We start from the raw sequence: 15,345 nt of genomic DNA, 5'->3' as shown, positions 1-15,345 counted from the left end.
TGTGTGTGTGTGTGTGTGTGTGTGTGTGTGTGTGTGTGTGTGTGTGTGTGTATTGTGAAGTATTTTTTCTTCATTTGCAGCAGTGTGAAGACTTTTCTCAGAGGAATGGAGCCTTTTGCTGACAGTGGCCAGCTGACACTTCAAAATCTTCATGAATCCTTCAGTCCCCTCCTCCTCTTCCTCCTCCATACCAGCTGCAGCGTCTCTATTGATTCCAAATCCTATCCAACTTAAGGCTGGTGTGTCTGTGAAATGACTGATCCAAGAGTGTGTGCTTGTGGTTGTTTGTGTGTTGACGACTGAAGGCATTGGAAGTTGGAAAAATAAAGTTTTCCTTGAAATACCCAAAACGTTGCGTGACAGTGAGACAGAGAGGTTTTCAACTTGTGCATGTGTATTTAACACAAAGGGTAGATTATGCTCCAATGTTGACTGCCCACAAAATAAACCAGGAAGATGCTGCATGTTGGAGGAATCAGACCAATGTCTGAAAGCAAAATGCATCCTTATGGCAGGGTTGCTGGAATATTAGGGCACTTCTTTGAACAGACAATCAACTTTGAGAAAATTATACCATCTGGGCACTTGAGACATCATTATGAGGACTTCACAAAGCCAGTGTGCTTGGTGGCATTGTGGAGCAGTGTGTGATTGATGGTTTAATGTGGTTTGATGTGCAGGTGATTTAGTTTAATACATGTAAACCAAGGGATACCAAAAACCGGAATGTTTAATGTTATCTACGGTCAAACCAGCAGCAGGACAGCTGCAGCAGGTCTATACAGTGTTTGAACTGCGGTCTTGAAAAGAGGTCTGCTTTTTTACAGCAGTGGAAAACATGCATGTAATTTTAGATGAGTGTATCCTAACTTGTTAAATAGAAAAAAAATCAACCCTTACATCCACCATCATATGTTGGCTGCAGTTGATTTGAGAAGAAGAACTTGTATAACTAGCGCTAAATTATTTCAGAAACCAAAACCTTTCATTACTTTGATTTAGTTTTGAACAAGTATTTTTTATCCATTTAAAATTTCTTTCTGTCTGTCTAAGACTTAACCTTGTTCAGAAAAAGTTCTGCATAAATAAAGTTTCTCATTATTATTCAATACTGAAAAAAACCTACTGAAAAAAGAAAGCCTCATATCAATTTTCATAAAAACAAGCTTTTGGGCAAAGACCTAAAGGAATGTCATATATAGTGTGGAATAAAATATATGCAATGTAGTGTTTAATGTATGTCGCAATGCACCATATTACTGTTATAAGTTGACGTCGGTCTTGTTGAATGCTGATTTTGGTAAGATGACTTATTGACCATTGCACTTGTCTTCTAACAATCTTCTAACTGAATATAAAGAACTAAAGATGTTTTATACACTAGCAAAATGTTGGAATAAATTAAAACAGAAATATATACTGATTTTGTGACTTTAAACTGACATTGGAGCCAAAATTTCACATGAATCCCTTGCATAGTTTTAAAATTGAGTATGCATTTTTTCTTTATATTCCCTTATATGTAACCATCAATCAATTACAGAATCATATATTGTGATTCTAAAAAATAAATCTCATAACAACGTCATTATACTGCATGGTCAGACATCTATAATGGAAACTTTCAGTTTCTGATGCTACTACTTGTTATAGTTTAATTTTAGAGAGTATAATGAAAACAGAATGCACGAAAATGCTTAAATTATTAAATAATGAGTAATGCTGTGAATATGGGAGCACCATGCTAGAGCTAAGCATTACTGTACGTTTTATGTGCTGTTTCGTCCATCAATTTAACATAGTATTTCTTAAGGAGCCCTTTGCATCACAATAGATATTTTGTTTGTAGAAATAGAGATCATCCCAACAATAACTTGGTTCCAGCTTGCATTCATATAGTTTTACATTTGCAAAAGGTTTAGACAAAGATCAAAGCATTGTTTGAACACAGTCACCAAGCGCAGCTGTGTGTTGCTCATTTAGGGATTTTTGTTATGACACGGATTTTATATGCATGTGCTTCGGTAAGACTGGCATTCTGACTTGTCAAGATTGTTTCATGAGAACATCTGTGCTACTGCAACTGAACAGGGGAATTATAAAAGTGAAAATACTTACCCACTGCTGACCCCTGCTATGAACCAGGGAATAAGTAAAAATGTGTGTGTGCGCGCACATTGCGAATTTTACTGATTCAAAAGGGGAAGGTAAAGCTGTAATTCCAAAACAGGCACTTTGTGCATGATGTGTAAACTGCTTGAATGTGTGTGAGTATAGAATGATACATACACGCTGTGTGTAAGTTTGATGCTGGTGTGGAGGTAGCCTGAGCTTCTGTGAGACTGGGGTCACAGATGACAGGAGATGCAGCCGCCTCCTGCTCACCATCATCCTCCTTTTTCTCCTCCTCACCTCGCAGCTCAGCTTTTTCTGCTAGCCTCTTTGATGTCCGACTTGACCTTTGAGCCTATGATTGAAATGTTTACATAGGGTGAAAAAATATGATTTTTCAGTTGCTGAAACTAACTACCTGAAACTATAGAAATGAGCCCAAGATGAAAATCTATTACCCACACACCTCAATACTCTTCTCAGTCTGCAAGCTAATTTTTCTTACCTTTGCAGCAGGTCTTGACATGGAAGCTTTTCTCTGTGCCCGTCCTTTGGATTTGGGCACCTTAGGGCCAGAGAGTGTCTTCATAGTGAAAGCAGCATGCTGAAGGATGCAGTCATTGCCACAGTAAACAGAATCTGGTAGTGCTTGTTTAGAGCAACCAGGTCCGATGCACAAGGGAAGAGAGCTATCCATCTCAGGCTCAGGTTGAGCTTCAGGTTGAACATCAGGGTCTGGCCTTGCTTCAATAGCCTGCTCTTGCTCCTCCTCCTCCGTTTCCTCCTCTACCAGCACAGTCTGCTGAAAACAGATGTTCATCTTAAATTCAGAGAGCAAACTTTCTTCATGAAGATTATCTATCACACGTATGTGGTCACACAGGAATGAAAGAAAATGCTAAAGGTTTTGTAAATGAAGGTGATGGGCAGTGTAAAGATTGATGACAACCCAAATTAAATTCAAACCTTAACTGCTCGCTGGTCCTCTTGTGCTTCTTCAACAGCAGGACTTTGTGTCAAGCATTCAGGAAAGCTAAGCTCAGGGTCTGGCTGAGGGTGAGACTCAGACTGGCTTTGTTTCTTTATAGTGCAAGGCGGGCAGACGTACTCTTGCATACTCTGATGGCCTTGTGTCTCACTGACACCGACGCATTCACCGTGGAACCACTCCTGGCAGCTGTCACAGCAGATCATAAACCTTTAAAAAGCAGTGAATAGATAATAGGAAGTGAAAAATGGTACACAGCTGAACTATGCAAATCGTCCGAAAGAACAGCTCAGCCTAAGAAATCCAGTTACTAGTTATAAACATGTACCTCTTATCTTGTTTCTGTCTGCAGATGCAGAACAGAGCATTTGAGTCATATCCTTCATTGTGTGATATCCTTGAAAACTCTTCTGTATTTTTAGCATCTTTCTTCTCCTCCTCCTCTGGCACTTCATCAAACTGACCGGGAGTTAGCTCAGGAATCTGATCAAAGTCACTGTCTATGATCATGCAGTCTGAGTTTGATTGCTGAGCAGGACTTAGGGCTGTATCAAAGAGAGCAGCCAAACCCTCTTTTTCAGGAGGACTTTGTGGATCAGTTTCTTTTTCCACTTCTTGTAAATGCTGTTGCTCAGTTAAATTAACCAGCACCACATCATCATCACTGTCCTTATCATCTGCAATGGTTGACTGAAACTCCACAGCCCTCCCCTTTCCTCTACCCCTCCCTCTACCTTTGCCCCTACCTCTTCCTCTACCTCTCCCCTTTCCTCTGGCCTTTCCCTTTCCTCCTTTCCCTCCTCTAGCTTTGGAGTCTTCCTGTCTGCTATTAGAAGCCAGCTGTTCCTTAATCTGTAACAAAGTCATTTCATCACTATCCTCTTCATGACTTGAGATTAAAACCACATCATGGATCTCTTCTCCCTCTGCATTGCCAGAAGCAACTGGCTGTGCAATCTCCATGTCATCAATGTTATCAGCCATCTCAGTTTCATCTATAGCCTGTGGATTAGGAGACTCAATGGCTTCAGTGGCTTCTAAAATGTCAGGAACCGCCAGTTCATCTGACATTGTTAGTGACAGGCCCTCACTGCCCCCAAGCAGTGTGAAGGCAGTGTGGAAAGCAGACCCAAAATCCTGCCATAAGCTGGGATCAAGGCTGCCTCCTGCGGAAGTTTCTGAACCAGTTTTGCTATTCTCAGAGACAGGTGAGGATGGGGCAGACCACTGAAGTTCATCAATAACACTCCTTGCTGTACGAGTAGCTTTCTGGGTGGTGGGGGTCTCTGTAGCGGTCTGGGCTGCTGTTTGATTGGTCCGACGATTTCTGCCTCGTCGAACAATTGGAGGACTGTAGGTTAGGTCTCCAACCTCCTCCATGAACTCCCTTCTTGCAATGGTTGTTCGTCGAAACCCCCAAGACTTTCTAACCTGTGACAAGGTCGGCCTAACACTTGACTCGGCCTCTTCTGAGGGCATCTGCCGTTCGTCTGCAGATAAACAGAAAGAAATTGATTTAACAAAAGCAACACCCACGTTTCACCTTTAGGCAACTGGCAGGCTGATTGTACCTGAATTATTATTATCATCAGCAACACTGCTGTTGTCCATCATGTCCATGCTGACATTTAAAGGAAGCCACGCTGTTCAAACCTACAAGATCCTTTTAGTTAGTGTCTGTAAACTATGTTCACAATTCACTAAGTTAAACAAAAAATAAAACAGAAAACACGTACCTGTGCAAACTGTATGCAGACAGCTGCAAACACCAAATGTGTTTAGGGTGTGTAAAGAGTCATCCCAATGTTTCTTGCTGTGAACCTGTAAAAATCATGGATGGAGAAAAAACCCAAACCAATCTACATTAGAGACAGGTGATTTAAAAAAAAATATACGCAAAAAACAATTTTGTTAAAAAGCTCAATTCCATTTGTTGCTTTGCAATGAAAGAGCACTGCAATAAACTCCACATCACATAGTTTATTCATTAGCACCACAAACAATTTCAACACTGAGGATTTAAAAGGATTTCTGATAGCCTGTATTAACTTTAGCTCCTGGCCAGCTAATGGGCCTCTTTGACATGAACATGAATCAATACTCTGATTGCATCTTAATTTATGAAAGTGAGCAGTGGAAGCCTTACAAAGTCTCACCATGCAATGTTCATGTATAATTTTTAACACAAGTCTAAACCTCATGCAGTTGCCTTAAAAGAAAGGCAGTTACAAGATTGTGTTCATGCATCCATCTCCTTTAAATTCATGCATCTTGATTTGGAGCAACAACATGTGGGGAAAACCACTCTTCACCAATATTTGTCCACCTTGTAGTAACATTAAAATGCATGACATGTTGCTTAAACACAAATACTGTTTTTATGTGTATACACACTTCCAAGCTCACTTGCACAGTGGTCTCCATGACTGTTGTGGGTATGTCTGAACAAACCATGAGGGTCACCAATTTATGAATTGAAAAATGTTAGTCATGTAAAAGTTTTCCCATGACTCAATAAAAGACCTAATAGTGTATATAACTACCTTTAGTTGTATTTAGTGGAAGTAATTTTCTGTATGACTTTATCAGTTTCTCACATCATTGTGGAGAAACTTTAGACCTCTCTTCTTTATAATGTTTAAGTTCACAGGCATTATTTAATGTACTGATCTCCTAAACAACCGCCACAGCATTTCAGTCAAGCTGAGGTCTGGATTTTGACTGGGCTATTGCAACACCATGTTTCTGAATTTCTTTTAACCATTCTGTTGTAGGTTTGCTGGTGTGTTTGGGGCCCTTGTCCTGTTGCATGACCCAATGTCAGCCAACCTTTTGCTGACAAACAGAAGGCCTCAATTTTGAGTCCAGGTATGTGGTATATAGAAGAGTTCATGGTTGAGTCAATGACTGCAAGGTCCCCAGGTCCTATGGCTGCAAAACAACCCCAAATCCTCATCCCTCCAATGCTGTGATTCACAGTGGGTATGAGGAATTTGTGCTTACATGTCAGCATAGTCTTGGAGTTTGTTCTAATGCAATTTTGTAAACCTAAGCTTTGCTGCCATGACTTTTATAAAGAAAAGAGACTTTCTCTTGGCAACCCTTCCAAATAAGTCATTTCTTATTGTACTGTTATGAACATTTAACATATTGAGGCCTTTAGAGCATGAGATGTAGCTCTTTTTTTTTTTTCTTCAGGCACTGCTTGAGCATTTCTTTGAGTACGTCTTGATGTATGCTCAATCATCCAGAAAAAAAAGAAAGAAATGCTGACATTCAAAGGAAGCCACGCTGTTCAAACCCAGAAGAAATCCCAAACAGTTGTAGCGTTTTCAGTGGAAGATACGTTTCACTGAGTGAAGAAATGTTTTTCACATCCAGATGAACAGAATCAACATTTAGGATTTCTTTGAGCACTGACCTTAAAGTGATTTTGCATGGACATCCACTTCTGGTACTGTGTTAACATGATAATGATCAGTTAATCAAGTGTATGTTTTTTAGCACCACCTGGCTTCTCCTTACCCTCTTAATTTTTATGAAAACATTAAGGGAATACTTAGTTTTTCACAGGACTGTATAGAGTCCGCTTTCTTTTTCACATGACTGCATTTCATGCCTGAAATGCGCATTTGTTCACTGTACACTTAGTTACATGGATCTCTCCAACATCAGACACTTTCAAAACCCCTTTGAAAACCCTTTATTTCCTTTGGCTTTAAACCAGACTGAGTTACTTTTTTATCTGTCCTGCTTTCATCATGTTTTTTCACTTTGTGTTTTCTTTTTTCAATCTCTTACCCATATCCCATAACCACATCATTTTCTGGAACTTTGGTCAGCAAGTGTTTTTAAAATGTGCTTAGAAATAAATCTGACTTCACAACTTACAGTCAGCCAATCAAATCATCCTATAGTTTAACTGTGAAACAACTGGATTTGATTTTTTAACAATGCCAACATTGGGCTTAATCCATCTGATGCGCAAAGATGTCAGTACATTTACTCAAGCACCATTCAAGTGCTTTCTTTGCACTGCATTTAAGTGTTTTCCACTTCTGAATTGGGTGTATGTGGAAAATGTACATGAAATAATGATATTTTACAATTCAGCTTAAATACAATTTGTAGCAAAATCTGTACTTTTTGCTCAAGTAGATTTGTTGGAAGGTTACAGATACCTTTAAGCTAAGATAAGGTAAGATTAAACCACATAACACACAATCATGTTAACAATATCTTTGAATCATTTTCGGAGTTTTAAATAGAAACAAACTGCATATTAATAACTATATAATTTAACAAACTGTAGGATACAGTTATAAAAAGAGGGGTGAAATGTTGTTTAATGTGTATAATTTATCACGTTACCCTTTGTACTTTTGAGGATTAAACTTGTATTAAGTCTTCCCATACTGCCACAGTAAAGGAAAAGATGTTTGCACTTTTCACAGCACTGCACGTCTGTAAACACGTGCTGTGTCCCTGTTTTGCTTCGTAGACAAATTACTTTGTTGAGTTTAAAATTCAGCTCGGCTGTAGTCTGCATTAACAGTTTATGAGATGCAACTCGCAGAGACGTTTATGGTGATGAAAGTCACAGTTCATTTTCTCACTGTGGTTAATTTCTGAGCTCTACTTGCTGCTAATGTTACCCGGTGCAACCAGCTGCTGTGTTCACTGATGCTTCACATTGCAAAACTGGCCTGCTAGGAGCGATACGTTTATGCAAAAACTCAGCAAAGTGTGGCTGGGAAGTCCATAATGTTTCTGTACTCCAAATGAAACCACAGCACGTACTAATTTAACTGCCACACCTAATTCAGTTGTAAAACCGCAAACGAAACGTCCTTGCCCTGAAACCCCGCAAACACTCACAAGTTATTCCATAAAGGTAAAAGAGAGGCGTCTTCTATGTGGTGGCGACGACATTGTTCTCTGCAGCTAGCGTAGCTAAAGCTAAACTTAAGCTTCTAAATCACCTGTTAATAAATACTCTACGCAGCAGCGCTACGTCTCACTAGCGATACCGACTACGGAATTAAATGCTGAACGCCCGTACACAGACACGGAAATCATACCTTCGATGTAATTTATATATTTTCCAGCTATGGTTTGAGTCGCTCGGCAACCTAGCTAGCACCCACAGTACAGCCTTCCATTTTCTGGACCTTGCTGCAACATACTCTCGCGAGAAGTATTCGCATGGAGAGCGACGTGGTTTCTTCTTCGTCAGACCACGTGACTTTCGCGCATTGCTTTGTGGGTACCCGTGGCAACAAAATCAAAACACTGCATCAAGCGCTAGTATTTACAGCACCGGTAATCATTAATTCTGCGGTTTTAATCCCTACTTGCATTTTATTTGCCCCAAAACAGTTATGTACAAAACGACGGAGAACACGACAGGTCCGTACAAAGACAGACTTGACGAAAAGGCAAAAAAAAAGGACAACGAAAAAAATCAAATGAGTGAAAGGGTTAGACGCATACGAGCATACGGAGTGGAGTAAGGACGTTAGCGTGCTGCCCAACTTTCATCACGCACATATTTATTATTATATGGTCCTAAGTTTTAGTGCATACACTCACAAAATGTTTAGTAACTTCAGATCCCTGCAACAAGCCCAGGTCCAGTTGACTTTGGTGATTTGGACTATTCCATTTCACAGGTGTTGTTAATTTCTTTCCCTTTATCTCATGTACAGGCCAACGCAATCTATTTATTGTTTCAGGTTGTAGTATTACACAACGTTTTCAGATCTAATAGAAAAAATTTTGAGTGTGTCATAATTCATTCAATTTATTGTCTTTATTTATAACTGGCATTATTGTTTCTTTCTATTATAGAATCTTACAAGAAAGAGGCAAAATTGTATTCCATTGTGCTTTATTAGCTGCTTCGGTAAAATAACAAATCAACAATGCAAAAAAAAACATTGCAAAACAACATACTGGAAAACAGTTATTCATTACTTGATTGCTTCAATACAACACCTGGGCACATATATGCGGGACTTTTCCATATTTTTTGCATACTTTTTTTTGTTTTGATATCGCTCTCTCTCTTAACCGATCAAATATCGCTGTGGTAGCAGCTTTACACTCGGTATGACCCAGGTTGATAGAGGGTGCCCATTCTGGATCGCATTCCAGCATTTTGTAGGGTGGTTTTCCTACAAAACACAACAAACATTATCCCGCAAAGCCACAGTGAACGCAGCATAGGGTGGAAATTAGTGATGTGCAATACACTTATTTCCTTTCCGATCCGATACCAAGTAATATTCAGGGTGGTATCGACGATACTAATCCGATACCGATACTTTGTACAAAAACTTATTTTATTTATTGTATCTCAAATTATAGCATCATAATGATTACAGGACATCAGATTACTTGTTCTTATCACTTAATAATGCAGAGTTCATCATATAGAAATAAAAAACCTGAAGTTGTGCGCTATTTGAACACCTTGCCTGCCAGCAGGACTAAAGGACCCCGTGAGAGACGTCTGTCTCGCCCTAGCAGCACCTGTCCCTGTCCTCCTCTTCAGTTCACCTCAACATACGGTCATCATATAACGTGAGCTCATGACGTACTATGGTAAATGGCCTGTATTTGTATAGCGCTTTTACTAGTCCCCCCTAGGGACCCCAAAGCGCTTTACACACCCAGTCATCCACCCATTCACACACTGGTGGAGGCAAGCTACAGTTGTAGCCACAGCTGCCCTGGGGCAGACTGACAGAAGCGAGGCTGCCATATCGTGCCATCTGCTATCGTGCCTTCTGGCCAACACCAGTAGGCAGTAGGTGAAGTGTCTTGCCCAAGGACACAACGACTGAGACTGTCCGAGCCGGGGCTCGAACCGGCAACCTTCCCATTACAAGGCGAACTCCCAACTCTTGAGCCACGATCGCTCTACCCGGCTTTCTTTAGACCACGAAGGCCGGGTCCTCAGGTGGAAGCAGCCTCTGAATTTGGACACCCCAGCTGTTTCCGGGCCGGCCAATAATAACGGTGACATTTAACGTATTTTATCCGATAAATAAACCCTGTAAAATGTATTTATCACCCCCCCAACAGCTCTTTTGAATGTCTCCCTAGTACGGCCACAACACCTCACTCTTGGAGCACTTTTTTGCCGCATGTATGGCAAACCACGTCTCAGCTGTTTGTGAAGGTAAAATACGTCCGCACAATTACAATCAGCAATTGTGAGTGCGCACGCCAAGGGGCTGCGAGACATTTATGCCGCTGTATTTCGCACATGACTATGAAAGGCGGAAGAGGAAGTAGTTCCTTTGAATGTAGATCATCCGAATGTTATAGTTTCTTTCCACTGTGTTCCTGTTAATGATAAACTACAAATTTACTCTAAATTACTAAAATATCGATATTTTAATGTGAGAATCGATTCTAGAACATAAATGATTGGTATCGGAGGAATCGATATTTCAGGATCGATCCGCACATCACTAGTGGAAATGCTTGGAGCAGACTAACATGTAAGCTGGAGTGTTCTGGAACGTTATATTTGGTCTTGGAATGGCTGCAATCCAGGCCATCCGTCGGCTCTTTATTACTTTGGAAACACGGCTTAAACAATTTCTCCTCCACGACGTAATCCGATAACAACCGATCTCTTTACCCGTCGGCTTCCCGTGGCTGTCATGCGACCGGCTATTGCAGTTAATAATACAACAGCTTCTTGCCATTTTCTGTGTTTCTTTTTATCGCTGTGTGACTGACTGTTTTCATGTGAAAGCCTGCGTGTGCTAGTACCGCTTGCCACTCGTTCCCAGAATCCTTAGCGGTTTTACCCCTGAATGACGTCACCTTTTCAATCTCTATGGGTTTGAAGAGGATGTCCAACACTGAGGTCTACTGTGCTAACATAAATAACGTCAAATATGTTTAATGCTTTTGTTATTTTAGTTTTCCATTACAAGTTTTATGTTGTTGTTTTTTATCAGTGTGGTTTCTATTAATTTCTAAAGTGAATGTGTTTCGGGGTTTTTTTGTGTTGATTTTAACTTTTTTTTTTTCTCAGCCTTGTCTCTAATTTTGTCACCAAAGGGCTCAACCACCGCTGTCCCTGTGATGTACTCATTCCTAATTTTGTTCACTCCCAGTGAATATCTTGGCATTTCAGCTCTGTCTCCTTATGTCAGTGCCACCCTCTTCAAACTATACTTCAAAGGACCCCCTCCACCTTGCCTGCATTCTCTTCACTTCTCTTGCGGCACTGTCTATTGCTTTGGATGATTGACCCTAGTTTGTCTGTGAAGGACACATTGGTGGACAGACATCTGGGACTCGCCACCAATTGTTCTTAGAACTGAAGAAGCTTCTCGGATGAGAGGTGAAGCGTCTTCAAGGAAATGCTTTTCTTTCCAAGCTCCTTAGATTGACCCCAGTTATTTATCTACTCCTTGCAGTTTCGCTGTTGCAGTCAGAGTAATATGTAATATAATATTACTAACAAACAACTAATTGTGGAGAAAGTAGATTTAAAGTCATGCAGACTTCTCAATCCAAAGCCACCTCAAACTGGTTGTGCTGGTAAATGGGGCTGAACTAGGAATGAATAAAACAAATAATTCCCTGGTGCCGCCCCGCCAAAATCTTTCTCACATCACACTCAAAACAACTCATGCACCAAACTGACGATTTTTTATTTATTTTTTTCTTCACGGATCCATTTATTTTTATATACAATATGTAAACAAGAACGAGACACAAGCTCAAAACAGACATGCTCACAGGCAGTAATATCCAGCCAAAATGCAGTTTCTATTAATGTCTACCCAGTTCTTAGCAGCAGTCTGACCAGGATTTACTTTGGATATCTGGTCAAACTGGTTTTGCTTAGAGCTGACATTCATATAAAGTAATATACTTTCCAATAACTTTTTTTTGTTTTGTTTTTTTAAACACATAGAAATGTAATTCCAACAAACATACTATAAAAACATATAACACTATAAATATTGTTCAGGTATCTTCTTACAAAAAACTTTGTACAGTTTAAATTTTTAGTTCATTTTCATAAATTGGATCTCTTTCTGTAGTCCTATACAACATAAAACTACAATACAAAACTGGTAGGAGACAGAAATGCCACCACTGACATGAAGAGTACATGGCTGAAACCATTTTTAAACTTGCATTGCTAAATTAAAAAAACAAAACAAAAAAACCCAAACACCTTAGTTGGCATGAAGCGGTGGTTTATACCAAAGATAAAACTTGCATCGGTCAAAAGATCTCTGATGGCACCATGATAAATGTTGATGGCTGTTTCAAATGTTTTGTCTCACAATATGGTGAACTGTCGGCAAAATAAAAAACAACCCTGAAGGAGCAGCAATGGATGTGATAAAGACAAAAGTTTTATGTGGATTCATACAATCTTGCTCAGAGATGAGAAAGTGGTGAGAGAGCTGTAACATAACTACAGTATGGCAAACATATTGACTCACATTTATTTCTCAAGACAGACAGCTTTCACAAGGTGAATCCACCTGAACATAGATGAGGAAACTGAGAATGACATTTGAACCAAAAACTAGGTGTATATAAGGGAATGGGAAAAAGCGATTTGTCACAGAGGTGTGGGCCTTCCGGCACCACATCTGAACCAAGGAGTCCCACAGTGACCTCCCAAAATGTGCCCATAGTGTAGCAGTTAGGTCACAGTAACACCAGCACTGTCCTTGCTTTTGTCCATATATGTGGGAGAGTTGCTTTTGTCCGATATTGATCCCGAGCCTGAAGGCACGGTCTGCGTGGCGGGAGAGTGGCCCGATGGTTTGACTGACGGCTCTGAGTTGGGGTCTGCCTCCGGCTCCTGCTGCGCTGTGGCTGTTTAGATTTTAAATAAATAATAATAATTTAAGAAGAGAATATATACAGGTTGTCTAAATCATCTTCGCACAGTTTGTTTCTTAAACCACTGGTTAGGTAAGAAGGGAAAAAATGTCTACAATTCTCATGAATGATGTAACGCATTTGTGTTTATGATTTCACATTTGCACTGTACCTTAGGGGGCTGAGCTACCAAATAAGAGTGGGGAAGAAAAACGGACAAAATTGGAGACGATTTCATGTTGAATTTAAATCTAACATTAAACCTGACATCACATTAAAATTACCAAATAGGAATACAATGTAAGAATACAAAAGAAAAAGAATATCCCACTGAAACTGAAGAGCACTTACATTAACTAAACAAAACACTGATGACAAGTCTGTTGTAATAAAGCTCCTAACCATTTCTACCCTGCTTCTTCTAACCAATTTCTTAATCTTTTGTGTCATTTATAGGTCTGTTTATTCAGTGGGCAACTTTATTCCTTTTAAAAAGTGTGATGCAGTGATTACATGACCAACGAATGACCGACTGACAGGTAAATATAGAAGGCGTCACCATAGTCACTTTTAGCTTAGTTTTACTAATAGTTTAATGCTTTAAAAAAATAAAATAAAATTACATCCATCCATCCCAGGTATGCTTTGTCTTACCCGATTGTGTGCAGGACTTCATGTGCTCTGGCCAATGGGCTTGCTGGCAGGGGTAATCACAGTAACTGGTGTTCCAGCAGCAATAGAAGATTGCCTCCTTCCGACAGTTAGCACACCACTGTTTCTTTTTGGTCTCGTCCACCGCTTGCTGCTTTTCTAACTCCATTTGCTTTTTCACCTCAGCCACCAATCGTTCTCTTTCCTGCTCCAAACTCTGCCTCATCTCTGCCATTGTTAGTTCTGCATTTAAAAGACACCAAAACAAAAAACTTGAAACTTGTATACCATGTCGACACCTGTTTAAAATTTGATGGCGAGGAAAAGGCAGGTTGAAGATCAAATAAGCTCTGCGGAGTGACAGAGGTAAATGGGTATCTTACCCAGATTGTGCTTCATCTCTGACAACTCTTGCTGATGGAGCCACTGGAGCTTCTCGATCTCTATCCTTAACCGTCGAATCTGTGGTAAAAATACACTGTGATGATAAATACTTACGTATTATTACCACAGAAAGTGTTGCTTTGACTGACAATCTTTACCTCTGCAATCGTGTTTCCCGATGTGCTTTTGGAAAGATCATTGTAGATTTCGGTCATCGTCCCCTTTATTGTGTCCATAATCTGCAAAGTATTGGTAAAAATGTGACATTACTGTTGAACTCAGTTATAACCTTTGCAAACAAAGTTAATAGAGTAGAATTTTAATTTATATGAAAAGGCTCCAACTTACTTTGTTTGTGTATTTAGCTATATCTGCAGCTACATCAGCTGAGACTGTGGGGATCTGCAAGTCACCAGACATAAAAGGAGAGCTACCAGATGTGACCTGGGCAGATGTTGATGAGGATGCACTCAGAGGTGGGTCTTTTTGTTGCCCTGCAGAGGATGATGATGACAACAAAAAATTAAAGGGAAATTATAAAACTTCAAGTACACTTTTTATTTTGTTATGGTGACTAACGTGGACATGACTAATTGTATTGGTGTATATACCCTTGGCTGCTTGTCTGGTCTGATAGCGAGTGCTTGAAGAAGAGTTTTGCTGTTGTGGGCTGCGCGTCTGCACAGCCGACTGCTCTCCATCCTGTTGCTGTTGCCTCTGCATCTTCTGCATATGCCACTTCTGAGAAGACGTTTGAAACTTTGTTGGATTCCAAACTACAGCCCGCTGCACAGCTTGAGCAGTCTCTTTAGGCAGTAGGGGACGCTGTTTCTTTACAGCTGTAGTCACTGGTGAAGAAGTGGAGACAGTAGAAGGTGTACTGGTGGATCCACTGGTGGTGGTCGTGGCACTGGGCTGAGCAGAAGCGGCAGAGGAAACGAGGTTGAGCGCCGATGTGACAGAAGGCTGCGACGAGTCTTTCATGCTGGATGTAACATCACGTGCTGGTGCTACTGATGTAGCAGATGAAGGCAGTTTGCCTAAGCAGTAAAAAAAAAAGTCTCTTATCGGTGAGGCGTTCTGCATTTCAAAATCAGCCACATTAAACAGATTTAACATTTTATAGCATATATAAGATTATATTTATTTAGAGCATTTCAAAGTATGATTGAGATCACTATGTAGACATAGAACCCAGTCACTTTGTTTCTTGTCTGAATGCATGGCATTTGAAAGCAAAGCTTCCTGATAATTACTGGAATATATTGTCCTCTCCATTTAGTACTGTTTCTCTGCCACTGACTGCCAAACAAAGCCGCAGTTTTATATTTCCG

General features: G+C 40.1%; 2 protein-coding genes across 5 annotated transcripts in view; both read right to left on the bottom strand.

Annotated features, from left to right (window-relative positions):
* Positions 1 to 8,276, bottom strand: part of LOC102214599 (uncharacterized) — a 31,733-nt gene extending 23,457 nt beyond the window's left edge. The window contains exons 1-7 of the mRNA XM_005731785.1: positions 8,182 to 8,276; positions 4,837 to 4,921; positions 4,672 to 4,753; positions 3,429 to 4,590; positions 3,079 to 3,310; positions 2,618 to 2,914; positions 2,290 to 2,467 (exon numbers count right to left, since the gene is read on the bottom strand). Of these exons, the coding sequence (XP_005731842.1) occupies positions 2,290 to 2,467; positions 2,618 to 2,914; positions 3,079 to 3,310; positions 3,429 to 4,590; positions 4,672 to 4,720 (1,918 nt within the window). The 5' untranslated portion in view covers positions 4,721 to 4,753; positions 4,837 to 4,921; positions 8,182 to 8,276. The remainder of the gene's footprint in view (positions 1 to 2,289; positions 2,468 to 2,617; positions 2,915 to 3,078; positions 3,311 to 3,428; positions 4,591 to 4,671; positions 4,754 to 4,836; positions 4,922 to 8,181) is intronic.
* A 3,498-nt stretch (positions 8,277 to 11,774) lies between these two features.
* LOC102213752 (protein kinase C-binding protein 1-like) overlaps positions 11,775 to 15,345 on the bottom strand; it is a 17,213-nt gene continuing 13,642 nt past the window's right edge. For all 4 annotated transcript variants that reach the window (XM_005731782.2, XM_005731781.2, XM_005731784.2 and 1 more), the window contains 6 exons: positions 14,623 to 15,051; positions 14,360 to 14,505; positions 14,170 to 14,250; positions 14,011 to 14,089; positions 13,631 to 13,870; positions 11,775 to 12,970 (listed from right to left, as the gene is read on the bottom strand). In XM_005731782.2, coding sequence (XP_005731839.1) covers positions 12,795 to 12,970; positions 13,631 to 13,870; positions 14,011 to 14,089; positions 14,170 to 14,250; positions 14,360 to 14,505; positions 14,623 to 15,051 — 1,151 coding nt within the window. In that variant the 3' untranslated portion in view covers positions 11,775 to 12,794. The remainder of the gene's footprint in view (positions 12,971 to 13,630; positions 13,871 to 14,010; positions 14,090 to 14,169; positions 14,251 to 14,359; positions 14,506 to 14,622; positions 15,052 to 15,345) is intronic.

Source organism: Pundamilia nyererei, unplaced genomic scaffold (genome assembly GCF_000239375.1).
Source record: "Pundamilia nyererei isolate P.nyererei 1_Seehausen unplaced genomic scaffold, PunNye1.0 scaffold00044, whole genome shotgun sequence".
Classification (NCBI taxonomy): domain Eukaryota; kingdom Metazoa; phylum Chordata; class Actinopteri; order Cichliformes; family Cichlidae; genus Pundamilia; species Pundamilia nyererei.
Note: the sequence above shows the minus strand (reverse complement) of the source record. Positions and strands in the feature narration are given on the sequence as shown.